This window comes from Typopeltis vanoorti, chromosome 16 (assembly GCF_054136105.1).
Source record: "Typopeltis vanoorti isolate ZY-2024b chromosome 16, IOZ_Tvanoo_1.0, whole genome shotgun sequence".
Classification (NCBI taxonomy): domain Eukaryota; kingdom Metazoa; phylum Arthropoda; class Arachnida; order Uropygi; family Thelyphonidae; genus Typopeltis; species Typopeltis vanoorti.
Window position 1 is genome coordinate 18,791,742 of NC_143564.1, and position 17,784 is coordinate 18,809,525.

At 37.3% G+C, this 17,784-nt stretch overlaps 1 protein-coding gene across 1 annotated transcript in view; it reads left to right on the forward strand.

Annotated features, from left to right (window-relative positions):
- LOC150097878 (tryptophan 5-hydroxylase 1-like) overlaps positions 1-17,784 on the forward strand; it is a 78,528-nt gene that overhangs the window by 15,559 nt on the left and 45,185 nt on the right. The window contains exon 2 of the mRNA XM_090406618.1: positions 17,089-17,286. Within this exon, the coding sequence (XP_090262744.1) occupies positions 17,089-17,286 (198 nt within the window). The remainder of the gene's footprint in view (positions 1-17,088; positions 17,287-17,784) is intronic.

The window sequence follows — 17,784 nt, forward strand, 5'->3', positions numbered from 1 at the left end:
ACACACACACACACACACACACACACACACACACACACACACACACACACACACACACACACACACACACACACGAAATTTTAGATTTCGTACCCACACATACACAAAAACGGAAATTAAAATAAAAAATCTGAATTCTCAGAACTTAATAAATAATACACTTCGACTAAATCTCAGACACCAGTATGAATGATTCCACATTCATCTGAGAGACAAATTAATAGCTGTAGGAAATGTTTCAATTGTAATCTGGTGGCTAATCTAATTATAAACGCACACTTTACGTAAAAATAGGTACCGTTTGGTGTTTTTTAGGGATTTTCCTTTTCTCCAAATTCAATTGATTTTTAAAATTTGCAGTCTCCTAACTTATCAGTTTTACAGATTATGATATTTAAAATACATTTACGGTCAAACGAGAATACGTTTGACCGTATTCTCGTTTGACCGAGAATACGGTCAAAACGTATTCTCGTTTTGACCGTATTCTCGTATTCCTTTTTATCGGTACATACTTGCTTGAAAAATCAAGTACAAATTCATTTTTTAAGAAACAAAATGTGTATGTATATACTGCGTATATATTTCTCAAGACATACACATTTTTTATTGCATAATAGGTGTTGCATTTTATCATTGTGCATTTTGATACCATGCATAGTTTTATTGAAATACAAGCATGAATAATTATAAACTTAGCTTTAAGTAGATTAAAAATAAAAATATAATATAATAAGAATAAAACTGACGTTCCTACCCAAACACGAATTCTGGAAGTACTATATGCTTGCATTTATAATCTGACGGTAAACGAATTAAAATGGCCGCGTCTCTTTCGGGGTAACTATTAATACTAGCAGCCAAATATTCTTACTATTTTAAAAAGAAATGAATAGTGTCCTCCTTTTCAATGATTTTTGTTAACATATAGATCATAATCTGTGTGCGTAAGTTTATCAATGGAATTTTATTAAAATGTCAGCATTATAACTTCATTTTAATGTCCTAAAAAAGGTTCAGCAGCAAAATGATAAAAGCAAAAATATGAAACATCAGAATCCTCTACCACACAGCTGGTTTTTTTTGTTTTTTTTCCCACTCGTCTCTAAACTTGAGGTATCTAGGCAGACAGTTTTAAGTGTTTGTCACCGCGGAAAATAGAAGGCAGCGAAATCGTGATCTCCCTTCTTGAGTATTCAGCCCTCATCAATAACTTTCCTAGATACGGCCTGCTGGCCGCTTCATAAATTTTATCGCAACCACTTCGCCTGGCTATTATTCATGGGCTGGCCAATGAGGAGATTTAATGAGGCAATTTTTATCGACAGTTTCGGCGTTGCTACCTTACTGTCCCTTCGTTGAGGGGAGGTGCTTCGGTTGCTTCCCCGTTTCCAAAAGTGTCGGACACCTATGGAATCTATTCACATTTTAATGATTCCAGAAATATCAGTCGCTCCCGCTAGCGGGGCAACAGGATGGCAACAGCAAAGACTTGGAATCTTCACCCACCAATCATCCTCGCCTCGCATCAGCTTCCAGAAGCTTTCTCTTTCAGTTGAAGTGCGTGCCGTTGCCAGAGTTGTTTGTAATGAGCGATGCGGTCCGGACAGTGAGAAGTAGTTGATTAGCACCGTTAACAAATACGTGAATGTGACAGAGTTAGCACTACGGTGGTGTCCGCAGTAAAAGCATGCGATCACTAAGGTGAAGAAAATGTTCTCAGTACATGTAGCCGGAAGAAGGGGGGAGAGAGAAAGAGAGAGAGAGAGAGAGAAAGAAAAAAAGAAAACTACTGCGCAGTTGAACGAGATGACATGTTGAAATGACTTGTATTCTTTGGGTCGCTGTTCATCGAAGAGAAATAGTTATCTATGAATACGTAAATAACTTTTTCATTTGCTACAGAAATTAATTCTTTCTGTTGCTACAGAATTTCTGTAACTTTATTTTATTTATTATTATTATTATTATTATTATGTTATATTTTGGATAAAATCGTCCTGTAGATTCATAACAGTTTTACTACATGCTTCCCTCCAAGAGGTGATTTCGAAAAGAATATAGATTAATTCATAAGTGAATATTGAATCCAACATTATTTCAAAGCAGAATAGAGAAACTACAAGAGTTTCGTACCGAATATAGAAACTATAAAAGTTTCGGCGGATCCAAGCGTAAGCAAACCTTTCATGACAGGGGCAACTCGTAGTAAAGGTGGAGTAAGCCCTGATCATTATCCTTAGTATTTTCCATAATGTAAAACACATCTCTCCTAGCGGATATGTATGATGTTATACGTTATTTGGGGGTCACTACCCAGACCGGTTTCGACATTTGTTGAGGTCTCGTCAGTGGGAGCCAGACCCAGACCCAGATGTAAGTGATGCAGAACTTATACTTTACTATACGAGTTTCTAAAAAAAGGTGTCATCACAAAAGGCACCAAGAATTACTGAAATAAAGAGCCAAAAGGCTTCACTTTGGCGATTCAAAATTATTCAAATTAAGTGGATATTGAATCCAACATTATTTTCTTGTTGCCTTTTGTGATGTGACACCTGTTTTTAGCAGCTCGTGTGGTAAAGTATAAGTTCTTCATCACTTCAACCTGAGTATTTACATCTGGATTTGGAGAGACCTCGACAAAAGGTCGAAACCGGTCTATAGTGACCCATATAATGTATAACATCATACATGTCCGCGAGATGTGTTTTACATTATGGGAAATAATGTAAAAAAAATTGAAATGAAAAATGAAAATAATGTAGCTAAGGATTTTACTACTTTACTACGAGTTGCCCCTGTCATGAAAGGTCTGCTTACACTTGAATCCGCAGAATCTTTTATAGTTTTTATATTCGGCACGAAACTCTTGTAGTTTCTCTATTCGGCTTTGAAATAATGTTGGATTCAATATCCACTTACTTTGAATAATTTTGCATCGGCGAAGTGAAGTCTTTTGGCTCTTTATTTCAGGATTATAGATTAATACTTATCGGTGATCACTCTATCTTGCTGAAATAATGATACCAAAAATTTATCATACATATTATCATAATCAGATCTTTCTCATGTCCCTGTACGTGTTATAACTATTGTGGGGCACAGCAAAAAGTTAGGGAAGCAAACTTTTATACCAAAATAAGACAGTTAATTTGTTTGTTTGTGTGTTTATGTTGCGTATTAATGTTTTGCTGTTGAAGAGTATCTCAACAGAGATTCATTGCCCAGCAAACTCAAATGTTTCACCTCACAAAATAAGCAAAAACGGTCGAAGAACAAGCGTAGTTACAGATATAATAACTGGACTCATAATCTTGTTTGCTTCTGGTATAACTTCAAATAATGCGACACGAGATCTTCCCCGCCATTTGGAAGCGGCCTGAATAAGTGTGCTTGCTCTCCAGATATATTTTTCGAATTATTTATTTTATTATTTTATTTTATTTTATGTATTATTTTATATATTATTTTCAATTTGGTAACTTTCTTGCGTTATCCGAAGAACCAACATTTTCTTTTCTCCCAATTCCAAGAGTCTCTCCGGTTCCTCTCATGTACTCTTTTATCCTGTGGACACGCAAGAAGTGTGTTTGTATGCTTAGAGGATATCAGCTTTACATGCTGCCAGAAATCAGATATGGTCTTGCTCATCATGCTGTTTCTTCCGGATACTGAGTCTGTTGGGAAAAGCCTAAAGCCTTGTATAAAAGCAGTTTTCTGTTAGAATGGTTTTACAAAACAAACTGAGTTTCATCGTCGTGGAGGCAACAAAAATGTCTCACTCAAACTTTCCCGGTGGCAGAATGAGTAATTTTTAAATATTTTTTTTTTATTCATATGCAGCTGAATTTTCCTTTGGGACAATTTATGGAGAGAACTCTCCTCATATTTCTAACAAGTCATCCTTGAGTTTCTTCACTACTTCTTTTCCACTTGGTAAACATTGCAACTGTTTCCTGAGAATAACCGTGAAGTCAAATTTAGTAAAAGTATGGGAGTTATTGTTCCTTTTAGTAATTGTTTCTACTAGTTCCACGAAAGACAGTCTCATAAAAACAATTCGTCGATAGTTTCGATAAATTCATTTTCATAATTCACCGAAACACTTATTTTTTTACGAAATATTTTAATGTAACATTTTTAATGTATATATATATCAGCATGACAATGCACCATTGTTATGTGAAAGACATGCGTTTGTTTCGTAAAACTGCCACAGTGCGGGATAAAAAACGCTGGATTATCCAACGTGTTCTTTTTCGTTAATTCCTCGAGGCTTCGCAATTAAAAGTCTATGTAATGATAATGAATGATGTACTCTAGCATATCATTCACTTCCTTTATCACGAGGCGGTCGTGATATTTTTACAGTGTACTTTGCACTCTTGATTGCCATGTTTAACGTTTGGCTTATATGCAGGCGTCCTTTCCGTAGCAAAATTGAGACTGTATAGCTCAGTCTTCAGACTCTTCAGACCACCCTCGTGTGATCTGAAAAGTTCTCGGCCTAACAATGAAAAAAAAAACGAATTTATAATTTCAAAATTATATTTTATTTTTCAACATAATCTCCCTTAAGACTAATACATTTATTCCAGGGATGCTCCAGCGCCACTACCCCGTCCCTGTAGTGGTTCTCAGTGAGATCTGCAAAATACCTCTCTACAGCTGCAATTACTTCTGGATTCGAAGAAAAACGCTGACCAGCAAGGAAGATTTTAATTTTGGGAAGAAATAGAAGTCAGAGGGAGCCAAATCTGGGGAATAGGGTGGATGTTCCAACAATTCATAGTGCAGGTCCCTTAATTTTCCCATTGCCAAAACACCTTTGTGGGCAGATGCATTGTCCTGATGAAAGATGATTTTTTTCTTCTGCAAACCGGGTCTTTTCTCAGGAATGTTTTCGTCAAGTCTGGTTGAAAGATCGGAATAATATTCCCCGGTTACTGTTTTACGTCTTTCAAGATAATTAATAAACAAACAAAACGCCTTCATTATCCCAAAACACCGATGCCATGACCTTTCCTGCTGATGGAACCAACTCTGTCTTCTTTGGTGCATCAAAGAAGACAGCAGTCAAAACATCCAGCTTCTGTTTACTGTTTTGACTGCTGTTTGGATTCTGGTGTGTAATGGTGAATCCAAGTCTCATCCATAGTAATTCCATCTATGGTGTTGCCATCTATGGTCGAGGGTGAGAACTTTTTAGACCACCCCCGTGTATATATATATATATATATATATATATATATATTATTGTTCATAATTTTACTCGGTAGAAAATGTATATAAAAATAAATTTAAATGACTCTACACCGAGAAAGAAAAGTTTAATGTTAAGATACGACTAGTTTCGTTGAAAATTCAACTTCTTCAGGTATCACAGGAAAAGAATTAAATAAAAAATAACAGAGAAAAGATAAAATACATTAACAGATCTGGTATAAAACACACAAGTACGTTTAAAAACAGGAATGCGTGCTTGAGTCAACTTCATTTGAAACTCAAGCACGCATTCCTGTTTTTAAATGTACTTGTGTACTTTATACTAGATCTGTTAATGTATTTTATCTATTCTCTGTTATTTTTTATTTAATTCTTTGCCTGTGATACCTGAAGAAATTGAATTTTCAACGAAACTAGTCGTATCTTAACATTCAACTTTTCTTTCTCGGTGTAGAGTCATTTAAATTCATTCAATTGAATTCATTAAATTCAATCAATATATACACACACACATACTGTATATACATATATATATATACATATGTATATACAGTATATGTGTATATATATATATATACACATACACACACACACATACACACATATATATATGTGTGTATATATGTATATATATATATATATGTATATATATATACAGTATATGTATTGTTGTAATTAGGATTGATTACTAGTTTCATCGGTGTTCCGACTTCTTCAGGTGAGTAAGAAATAACGGAAAGAAAGAAAGAAACAACGTCCAGGAGCTCAGTTGTGATGGGAATCGATGTTAGGATAAAAGTAATTGAACTAGAGCTGTTGTTTGGAATTCTGGCCGAAGCATTTAAAGCAGTGAGGTCAATGTGTTGCTTGTTAACTGCTTCGGCATTGGTTTTGCAGGACTAAAAGGGAATATAGATCTATTGCATATGAAATTATAGTCCCTATTTCCTCTCCTTGAATAGTTACAATTGGTTGAATAACGGTAATGGTCGACCGCCCAAGCGCGCTGGAATTTTCACGAGCTCTCTTTTTTTCCTCAAAAGTGTCACGCGAGTTAATATTCCCCGCTATCTGATGAGGAGAACTGTGAGTGGGAAAAGATTTATGAGCCTGTTGCTCGCCCTGAGTGGGCCTGAGGATTAATCATTGGGGTTGCAGTTTAAGATAGCTTTTGGTCTTTTATGCTTAAAGTAGTCTGTTGTGTCGTAATTTGACGGTAGTTGAATTAGTTTATTAGGGTGCACAGATGCTTTTGAGAAGAACTTAGTTGCTGTAGTCTGAATGAAGGTAGATATGGGGGACATTTGTGTGCCGGTGAAGTTGCACAGTACGTACGAACCATGGTGCGTTGCAGGTCATTGTGAGTCATTTATTTCGCACACGTTGTAGTTTGAGTATATTGGCTGTATGGCTCCAGGCCGGAGAAGCATAGGTGAGTATAGGACGAATCATCATTTTATATATAAGTAACTTGATTCTGGTGCTCAATTTACTGTTCCTCTTAATTAAAGGATAGAGCTGGGCAATGATTTTTGATGTCTTTAGACAGATAGTCTTGACATGGGAGCTGAAAGTCAGTTTTTTTGTCTATCAATACGCCAAGATATTTGATTTCAGTAAACCATGGGATTTTTTTTTTTAAAGTAGGAGGATGTCTCCAGTAAGAAGCATTGGTCTTTTGGCGAATAGGACTGCTACGCTCTTTTGAGAGTTTACTTGAAGTCGCCATTTCGTGAAACATTGTTCCATTAGCAGTAGATTTTCCTGCGGTTTCTTGATTGCTAGATGCGGTATTAAAGATATGGCTAGTATCGCAGTATCATCTGCATATAAGGCCTTAATAGATGGCAATGGGTTCTGCGGGATATCACACACATATATATGGAAAAAAGAGTTGGTGCCAGTAGAGATCCTTGTGGGACTCCAGCCAGGATGTACTTTTGTATTGAGAGTGCGCCATTCAACTTGACTCGCATGCGCCTATTGTAAAGGTATGACTTGATCAGTTGAATCATTCCCAATGGTGTACCAAAAGATATCATTTTGCGTAGTAAGCCATAATGCCAAACCTTGTCAAATGCACTGGCTATGTCCAAGAATACAGCCCCAGTGCATTGACGCCAATTAAATCCTGTGGTAACATAGTCCACCAATCTATATATCTGTTGTGTGGTACTGTGAGATTGGCCGAACCCAAACTGCTCCTCAGGAATAATGTTTAGCCTGTGCACTAATTCTTGGAGTCTTCTGAGAATAACTTTCTCGGCAATTTTGCCCAGGGTTGAGATGAGACTTATTGGTCTATAACTTTGAGGTAATTTCGGGTCTTTTCCAGGTTTATGTATTGGGATTATATCTGCTAGCTTCCAGTGGGAAGGGAAATATTTGTAGCGAAAAATTGAGTTTATTATGTTAGTCAGATGCATAATAGCTGTGCGGGGTGTTTCATCACCTTGTTGGTGATTCCATCAGGTCCAGGAGCTTTTTTGTTCTTTAACTTCTTGATTATGTCGTATATTTCTGCAAGTGATGTGGGTGCAATTTGAATAGAGTATACGATAGAAGATTTAAGCGTAGATCTGACATCACGGTGGATCTTGCATATGTGATTGAAGTCAAGGTGGTCATAAGAGGGTTTACATTGACTCTCTAGATTTCTTGCTATTTCCTCGGCTTTATCTGCATCAGTATGGATGAGGCCAACATCTGTTTGAAGAGGCTGAAGAGGTTTGTTTTTGTTCTTAATCTCTTTGATTAGATTCCATATGGAGTGGTTATCAGGAGAGATAGAAGTCAGTTTTTTCCTCCCAAAGTTGACTTCTATGCACTGTGAGTGCATCTCTTACTGCTGAGTTTTAAAAAAAAAAAAAGATTCCTTTATCTTGAGGTGCTCGGGTGTTATGATATCTCTTTCTTGCCCTGTTCTTCTCTCTGATCAAGTTCATGATGTCTTCTGGCAAGTGATTTGGTCTGCGGGTAGTTGTGGAAGTAGTAACTGCTGCAATTGCTGAGTTAATTTGTTTTGTTAGATCCTTTTCAGCTATTTCAATTTCATCTGTTGATTTCATTATCGGCACGGGACCAATATATTTTGGAAGTACCTTGGATAGTTTGTCCCAGGGTATGAAAGAATGTGGAGGGGAAAACAAATTTTCTTGGTTTCCCAGCTGTAATAGAATGGGATTGTGATTGGAAGATTAATCATTGTCTGCATTATACTGTACTGTAGGCTTACATTTTGTAGGATAGCTATGTCCAAAACATCAGCCCGGCCGTATGTGTTTTGATGGTAGGCTCGATGGGACCTGCCACAACCACATTGTTGGACTCTGAGTAGTTGGCTAGTATCTGTCCATTTTTATTGAATGAATGACTGTTCCAGTCAGGATACTTAGAGTTAAAGTCGCCGGCCAAGATGACAGGTCCCTGTTGTCGAGTACGGCGTTTAGATCTGAGAAGAGTAATGTGTTTTGCGGAGGATTGTAAACTGCGAAGATTTTTAGATCACCCGCCGAACACGTAGGAATTTCAATGCCTCTAATCTCGAGATTAGTGGTGGATGGAATATTTATGGAGTGATGATTAATGTAGTTCTTTAGGTAAATAGTAGTGCCACCACCTCTGCAGGATAATCTGTCTGTTCTGTACAGCTGGTATCCACTAATTTTGAGATTATCTGATGGTCGTAGATGGGTCTCACTTAGCAAGAGTAGATCTGGCTGATGTCTTCATTAGCATTCCATTCTATGATCTTCAAAGAATCTGGTTTTAATTTGTTTTTATTCATTGGTGAGCGCTGAGATAATGGCTTGTGTATCCTTTAGAAATGTATTAGTAGAACAGCAAATATGCGTTGGACCTGCTAAAATCCAACAGCATATTTGCGAGAGAAGAGGTAATGATAACCGTCAGATTTGTATGTGGTGTTGGCTGTTCCCGGGATGACTGTTTAGGACGAGTTACATCCGCATATGTCCTAGACTGTTGTTGCGGAGTTATTCGTTTGGGAACCTCTGGCTTCAGCAGATGGGCGTCTGACCTTTTATGTTGTTCTTCAGGAGGCTGAAAAGTAATCTCTGATGTAGGTGTGCTGAGTAAGGTAGAAAATGTTTCTGCTTCTGTTTTTCTATTTCTTGGATTGTGAGCGCATCCTTTGTAATTGGCAGTGTGAGGACCGCACACAATTGGCACATTTAGCCGGGGTAGATTTTGGTTTAGTGCATGTATTTGTTGGGTGGCCGATCCCACATTTTAAACATTTGAATTCAGCCTTGCACATTTTCTGGACATTTCACAAACCTTTGACATCTATGGCACTGCCCTGTTGAAGCCCTTTTTTTTAATGGTTCTATAGTAATTTTCAGTCCATAGATGGATGTCAGGTCATATATGTGCTTATAAGCTTGACTGATCTCTACTAAAACCAGTGGCATTGGAGTTTTGTCTTTTTTTGGTCATTCTACTGACCTTAACGGGTGGTAGGTCTTGCTGGTGTAGATCCGCAGCTACTTCGTCTGTGGATACGTCTTCCGAGACACCTCTAACCACTATCTTGAGGTTTTTCTCTGATCCTAATGAAAAGGTGTGGTACTGTATACCTTCGGTATTTAATTCACCAGTTAACCTTCGATAATCCATCACTGACCTAGGTTGGATTTTAATACCATCTGTGACATTCTTCGCTTGACTGTATGAAATTTTTAAATTAGACATCATAGTCCTTAGGGACATCCATTTTTTTCTTTACTCGCAGAATAATTGGAGGTATCTTTTTCCTTGAGGAGGTAGGAGAGTCCAGGCAGGACCGTCTTCTTCCATTCGATCTGCTTTGGGTGATTCAGAGGCTGCAGTTTTGAGTTTTTTGCGAGCGCGAACCTCCTGATAATCACTGTGATCTGTGAAGGAATTATCATCAGCTGTTGTTTCTATTTCGCTGGTGCTGCCTTGAGGGATGCTGGGAAGAAGTTCTGAGAGTTGAGGGTCATCTGTATCAATCTCTTTTATTTGATGAATCGCGAATTTTCCTGGCCATTTAGTGTGCACTAGATTGCCTACATACTTGAAGATAGCCAGAAGTTCTTTAAAATTTAGTTCTTCATATAGAGCCTCCATAGTTAGCCCCAAACTTTGTTCTATGGGAGCAGGCCATGCCTTTCCCTTATCACAATAATAGTTAGACAGTTGCTTACCAAGTACAGTATATGAAACAATGGCGATATTAGTGGCAGTAGGCCTAATATATCGCCCTTGTTGTGAATTCAGTCGACTTACCTGCACAGGTGACTCTTCGATATGTAAGAATAAGAAAGACCTCTTTGAAAAACAATCCGCCTATCTATAGTAGCAAAACTATTTATTACTTGTAAATTAACTAATCAAAAATTCCTTAAATCACATTTTCTATCAACAATCAAAATCCAAACTCCGATAGAATTCGTTGAATAAAATCATCTTGTCAAACACCTTATAGTTGTTGGTGTGCGGTAATATCAAAAACCATCTTAAATGTATTTATGTAAACAATTAAGAGTTTGCTGTAGCAGTCTGATATCAAAGAAATAGTATTCGACAGTGCAATAATGATAATCTTTGAACTATCCCTATGTTCAAGACCAGTTGATCAAAGATCTTTTATAAATGTATTAACAAAATGATTCTTAACGATTATTTCGACTTGGTTTGATGGAACTTAATAATTTGTTATCAGAAAAAAAAATTAAAATTTTTCTCTGTATTCAGCTAAATGGCCTCGCCTACTCCTGTACACGGGAGTAGGCGAGGCCATTTAGCCCTATCCAACTTTTGGAGACTGAGTGGGCAGTTCAATCTCCACTGGTACCAATCAGAGATAGATGGCCCAAGGCTATCTCAAGGAGAGCCTGTGTAGCTCAGTGGATGTGGCGTTTGCACACCACGGCGCTTTGCCGCACGAAGGAAGACTTGGTTTCGAGTCTAGTCGGCGACTAGAGGAAATTTTTCTCAGCCTTTTTTCGACCGGTTCCCGAGTTAGTCGATCTCTGGCAGGGGCAAGCGGGTTTTTCCTCCCGGAAACTCGGGTTTTTCGTCCCCTAAACTCAAGAAAATCGACCGTAGAACCCACATTATTTCAGACATTAAATATATTGTGTTAGGGTTAGGGACCACGAGATGGCGGCACATTTGAGCCGTCTCTCTTCACTGCGTACCGCTTAATTCTCTGTATTCATTTTCTTTTAATATTTACTATATGTTTTTCAATATGTAATTCAATTAAAATTCCCCTAAAATCGGAACTCGAAATTCTGAGTTTATATCCTCTTCTGTTCCTGTGTGTGTGTGTGTGGGTTTCACTTGCACAAAATTCTTTCATTGTTATGAGATGTATATCATTTTAGATGTTTTACAATCACTTTTTTTCCCTGTTTAAATCTCATCTGTCCACAGTTTCTGTGAATAATCTAGGAATAATGTGACATCTTTCAAAGATGTTATATAGGATGCACAGGCTACGAAATAATCATTTAGTGTTATGAGATAATACTTAATATATTAAAGCCTATAAAAACGTAAATGTTTTAATATAAAGCATGTAATGCGTAAAAGATATGACATAAAAACATTAGGTTTTACTTTATACGGTAATGAAAAAAGAAATAGAGCATCAATATAAATAAATAATAAAATTAAAATTTAATAATAAATAACAAATAGTCGATTCAAAAAAAAAAGTACAGAAATGCTCATGGCTGCAAAAGAATTGAATGTTCCAGGCTGGTTGTTGTTGAGTTCCGAACTGAGTCTTGTTGTATAGGATGGCCGCACAGCGGGGAAGGATCGGCATTTCTCCAAGGTTTAGTGTAGTGTGTGGAGCCTCTGTAGTCACACAGAGGCCCCACTCCACTCCACTCCACTATGTATAGCTATGGAGGAAAAATGGGTACTGCCATGAACCGAAAAATGAAACAGCTTTAGACAGGAAGATCCCGTATAGTGTTATCTGGAGAGCATACTGGTACACAAGTCTGGTTTTCCACAGATTTCTGTAGTTACTTCGGCAGTAAGTCCAAATAAGAATCTATATCTTTCTCTCTCTCTGTGAACTACATCGCTAAAATGTCTAAGCAATGTTTAACCCCCACCCCCCTCTCCGAGAGCACAGTTATTAGTACAGGACTGTTCAGTGTAGGTTCCCCAGGAATATAGTCATTTTCTTTGCAACCTCGTATATGTAAATATTATTTACACAAAATATAACATTAAAATTTAAATATTTTTATTTTCAAAACTTATTTGTAAAAATTATTCTGCCTTTTAAAGTTTGACATCATGAATGATGCGTGGCGTTGTTTTCTTTTGTTTTCTAACGCAGTCTATTAAAGTATTCACAACAAACTTTTGTCAAATTCCGAAATCCTGAATATTATTGGAATAGTAGACATTAATATTAATCAAAGATGTCAATGCTGCGCAAAATTACTGAATAAATAGCATTTCAGAAAAACTGACTGGAAAAATATTCTGAAAAAGTTCATTGCTGAATCTACTACTCCTTCCCCAGTACACAAAATTACAGGACACGAGAATGAGGATTTGCTTTTGCGAGGTTCAACTAGTTTGTCTAGCTAAAAATATCGTGTGTCCTTTCTCATATACACACGTCGAAAAGAAAATAGTTTCCAATGTCTGAAATAAATTGTCGCTTTTAGCTAATTCCTAAGAATATCCCAAGAGTACACTTCACCGTCCTGAATATAGAACAGGTAGATCTGCATTGTATCTTGATCTCAATATAGATCAACTGACTTCCATTACATATGACTAGACTCCTCTTGGGGAGGGGGAAGGAGGGAGGGGTTAGGAAATATATGCACAACGCTGCAGGAACGTGCTGCATCGTTAAATTGTATGACTTAATAAACGAAATACAAGGTGATTTGTGCAAAAGTTTCACTAGGCTGGACACAATTAATATCGCGAGTGAGCGATATTAATTTCTCCATGAGTGCAGGTCACAAAGATTCCTCCAACGATCTCGATCTTGAGCCTCTCTCTTCGATGTTATACCCATAGATTTCACTAGTGGATCTTCCCATCTTGTAGGTGGTCTTCCTGGTTTTCTCTTTATTCTTGGTTGCCAGTTGAGTATTCTATATGTCCATCTGCTATTCTTGAGTCTGGCTATGACCTACCCATCTGAACTTGCTTTCATATATTGCAGTTACCACATCTTTGATGCCTGATCGCTTTCTTAATTTCGTGTTTCTAACATTTTCCATTTTGCTGATGTTACAAATCCTGCGTTCTATTCCACGCTGAGTTATTTCGAGAGTCTCTTCTTTTCTTGTCGTGTTCAATGTTTCTGATCCATATGTGAGTGATGTAGAATATCACTATTAAACAGTTTTGCCTTCGGAGAGAGAGATGTCAAGATTTGGATCAGTAAGCGTTCCTTTTAGTCTGTTGAATGATAACCATGCAGCTTTCTTTCTTTTTGCTAGTTCTTCAGATAAATCGTTATTCATTTTTATTGTTTGTCCTAAGTAATTGTAGGAGTCAACTTGTTCTATAGGGATGTTATTAATACATAGGTGACTGTCACTTGTGTAGATGTTTTTGATCCATTTTGTTTTTTCTAGATTCATTTCTCAGCCTATCTTACTGCTGTTTGTGCATATTTGTTCGCCCATCTCTCTCTTCTAGGTCTTTTGGGTTGTGGGATATCAGTACTAGATCATCGGCAAACATAAGGATTTGTAGTTTTTCACCATCTATGCTTATTCCTCCGTTTAGGTGTATTTTGTTTTCAGAATGTATTCTAAAGTGCTGGTAAATAGATTGGGAGAGATTACATCACCTTGGCAGAACCCTTTCTTTATATCTATATATGTGTGGTCTGATTTTTGTTAATTTCTTTTATCATGTGGATGTAAGTAGGGTCCACATTTATTTCCAGTAAGGCACTGATTACTGCATTGTGTTCTATAGTATCAAATGCTTTTTTAAAATCAATAAAGAGGAAACATAGAAGGATTCGGCATTCTCTGCATTTTTCTGTTAGTTGTGAAATGATCTGGATAAGATCTATTGTGGAGAAGCTTCTTCTGAATCCTGCCTGCTCTCTACTGGAGTTGTCTTCGAGAGTGTTTTGGATTCTGTTCAGTATTACTCTGTTCATGATTTTATATATGTGAGAGTAGACAGATTGGACAATAGTTTTTTATGTCTTCCTTTTTCCCTATTTTTGAATAGAAGTATGGTTTTTGAGGTCTTCCATTACTCTGGAATCTTTCTTTCTTGGAAGTACCACGTGAATCTGGCATCCAAGGCTTAGAAATTAATTCGTTCACCTTGTTGGATTTCTTCAGCCTTAACATGATCAAGTCCTGAGGCTTTACCTTTACTCATTTTCTTACGGGCATGTTCTATTTCTTCTGGAAGTACATCTGGTATATAGCTTGGTGCCAACTAAGTGCAATTATGCAATTTATGCAACTAAGTGCCAAGTCTCTTCTGAGACTTGGCACTTAGTTGCATAAAGATCCTTATAAAAGTTCTGCACAGTTTCTTCTATCCTTTTTCTATTAGTATGTTTTTCTCCATTTTGATCCTGTAAAACAGGATCAAAATGTCACGCGCAGCAAAAAAATATTTTTTGATATTCGTGTAAAGTGTCAGTATCTTGCAGTTTAATTTTTGTTAAAACAGCTCCACATTTCTCAGTCTTGAATATTATTTCATCAATATCGGTTGATCCGCTCTCTAGGTTTTTCATACGGATGGACTGATTCCTGTCTGTCCGTATGAAAAAAACTTTCCAAACGATTGTCAAGGTTCGTTGTCCTTTCGAAGAAAGAAGAGCACAGCCTCTCTCTTCCGAGGGACCATTCTTCATGCTGCCATCATACTAGAATGATTCTTCAGAGAGGTTAAGTATAGGTAATGTATGAGTCAGCTCTTAAAATGGTTTCCTATTGATCCAACGACATACATTATAGGCCTGGCGCACTGGTGAACTGGAGATAATTCATCGACCTGTTTCACGAAACATTCCACCCAATTTGCCGTTAAGGCGTCGGTCTCAGGTGATATTCTGTTCATCCTGCGTTAAAGAAAATTATCATTCGAGAAAATGCATACCAGAGAAACTCTTAAACTAATTGTAATAGCTACGGGACCATTTTGAAGTTTTATTGTTGTAAATATTCTTGAATTCTTGGGGATTCGTGGCATGTCTCAATGTAGTTCCCGGAAGCCATTTCTAAGGTTAACTGCATCTCAAAGGCATTGAAGAATGGTTCTTATAAAAAAAAATAATATCAGCTAACGCCTTTTATTCCTTATAGGGAGTAGGCGAGGCCTTTTAACCCTATCTAGCTTTTGGAAACTGAGTGGGCAGTTCAATCTCCACCGGTAGCCAATCAGAGATAGCTGGCCCATGTCTATCACTAATTATAGCAGCCACCGATGAAGAGGCTGGCAAACAAGTGCTGCCATCTCTTGGTACCTAACCCTAACAAGATATGTTACTGTCTGACATAATGTGGGTACTACGGTCGATTTTCTTGAGTTTACGGGAGGAAAAACCCGTTTGCCTGTGCCAGAGATCGACTAATTCGGGAATCGGTGGAAGAAAGGCTTAGAAAAAGTTCCTCCAGTCGGAGACTAGACTTGAACTTAAGTCTGACTTCAAGCGACCAAGCGCAGAGGACGCAAGCGCCACTTCCACTGAGCTACACAGGCCTCTAGAATGGTTCTTTAGAGAGTCTAATACTTGATCTGCTAAGAAGAATAGCTGATGCACTAGGCCGTATAAAAGAAAGCGATTAGTACTGCATGTTGTATTGACATTTCTAAAACGACAACAGAGTAAAACATCTTGAATCGGTTCAACTTTAGTTCAGATGCCTGTAACATTTCATGAGTTTGAAGTAAAATGCTTTTACTTCGTTAGTTCCACCCCATTTAGATACATCAGGAGATTTGTTCAATATTTCCCATGGTTACTCCTTCGATACTGTTAGCAATTTCCGCACAAAATATCCTGTCCAAGATACTTTTGAATGTTTGTGTGTACGTTCAAACTAGGACAACCCCAGTCTTTGCTCTTAATCTCACTTTAAGTTTGTCCCTCACTCACGTAATGACATGCGTATTAGACAAATATGAAATATTCTGTTTTGTCGCAATCTATTTTCGTATTTATAATATATTTTCTTTTGATTCGTGAACTATCATAAATGTGAAGTGCCGTTCAGCGAACCTTCAATGATTCGAAACACGACTTCTCGCGAATCAATTCAGGCACATCCCTTGATCAAGATGAATGTGCGATACAGCTAGGGCACTTCATGTAAGAGTACATCTCAACGTCCTACATCAGACGCTATCCTGATTGGAGGTAGTATAATAAGCACCAGTCATTATACTTGTCCACCTGTCTAACAAGAACAAGCAGCTACATACAATAAGTTAGGCTTATCGCCTAAGGATGATTCAGCTGTAATTCCAAACAGGAAAACAGAAATTATTTGTTAATATTACTGTAATTGCGGAGGCTTTAGAGATAAACAGGGGGGTTTGTTTTGTTTGTAGATAAATCAGATTTATTGATAATTCATTGAATCTCAATTATCAGTTATGAGCCTTCGTTTTTCAAGTTGTAATCACTGTGAAAGTGAGTTAGTTACTGAAATACGCAGGCGTACCGGGATGGATTAACAGACCTTTCCTGAATGAAAATGCTTTAAAAACGAAACTATAATTTGTATTAAGAAAGATTTTAATTTATAGTGGTTTCGATTAGAATTCGAGGGTTTTTGAGAGTTGTTTTTTATATTATTACAAATAATATAAAAGGAAACTTTCGTTTTTTCTCCTCAGAGTAAAATCTGCAAACGCCTTGATGAGGAAGATAGGGATGGCGATCGCCGTTCTCCTGAACCTGAACGCCAAAATGATGAAAACGTTGATACTGGAGGCAGTGAGAAAGACAAAGAAATAAACGAGAAAGGCTCGGCAGTGATCTTCTCTTTAAGAAATCAAGTCGGTGGATTAGTCCGCGCTCTAAGAGTTTTCCAGGTTAGTGAATAATATATTTCAAATTTTTTTTTTCATGAGAAATGATTGCTATCTCTCTGCTTTGCACTGTACGTTGTTGTGTGTTGCAAATATCTATTCAGTCATACGCAGGCTCGACAAATACGTTCGCTCAATCGCCCATGGTGAGTAGATTTTTCCAGCTGGCGAGTAGCTTCTGACTTGGACAAACCGGAGTATTTTTTTTTAAAATAAAATAACTTTCTATAAAAAATATTTTTTAACTTTAAAAAAACACAGAAGAATGTGTTGAATATACGCCCTCTAAAATACACCCTTTGAATATTCCAAAAAGAAACCGAATTTTTGAAAATAGAAGAAACTAGTGGCGCCACCTGTTGTATCTCTTTGTTGTCGAAAGCGGCAACCTTCATTAGTGTTGTATCAACTGTTTATTACTATTACTATTACGGGCAACTCCAGGGAGTCATTAGACTCATCGAGGGAGGCCCCAAATCATATTCATCACAACTATTTGAC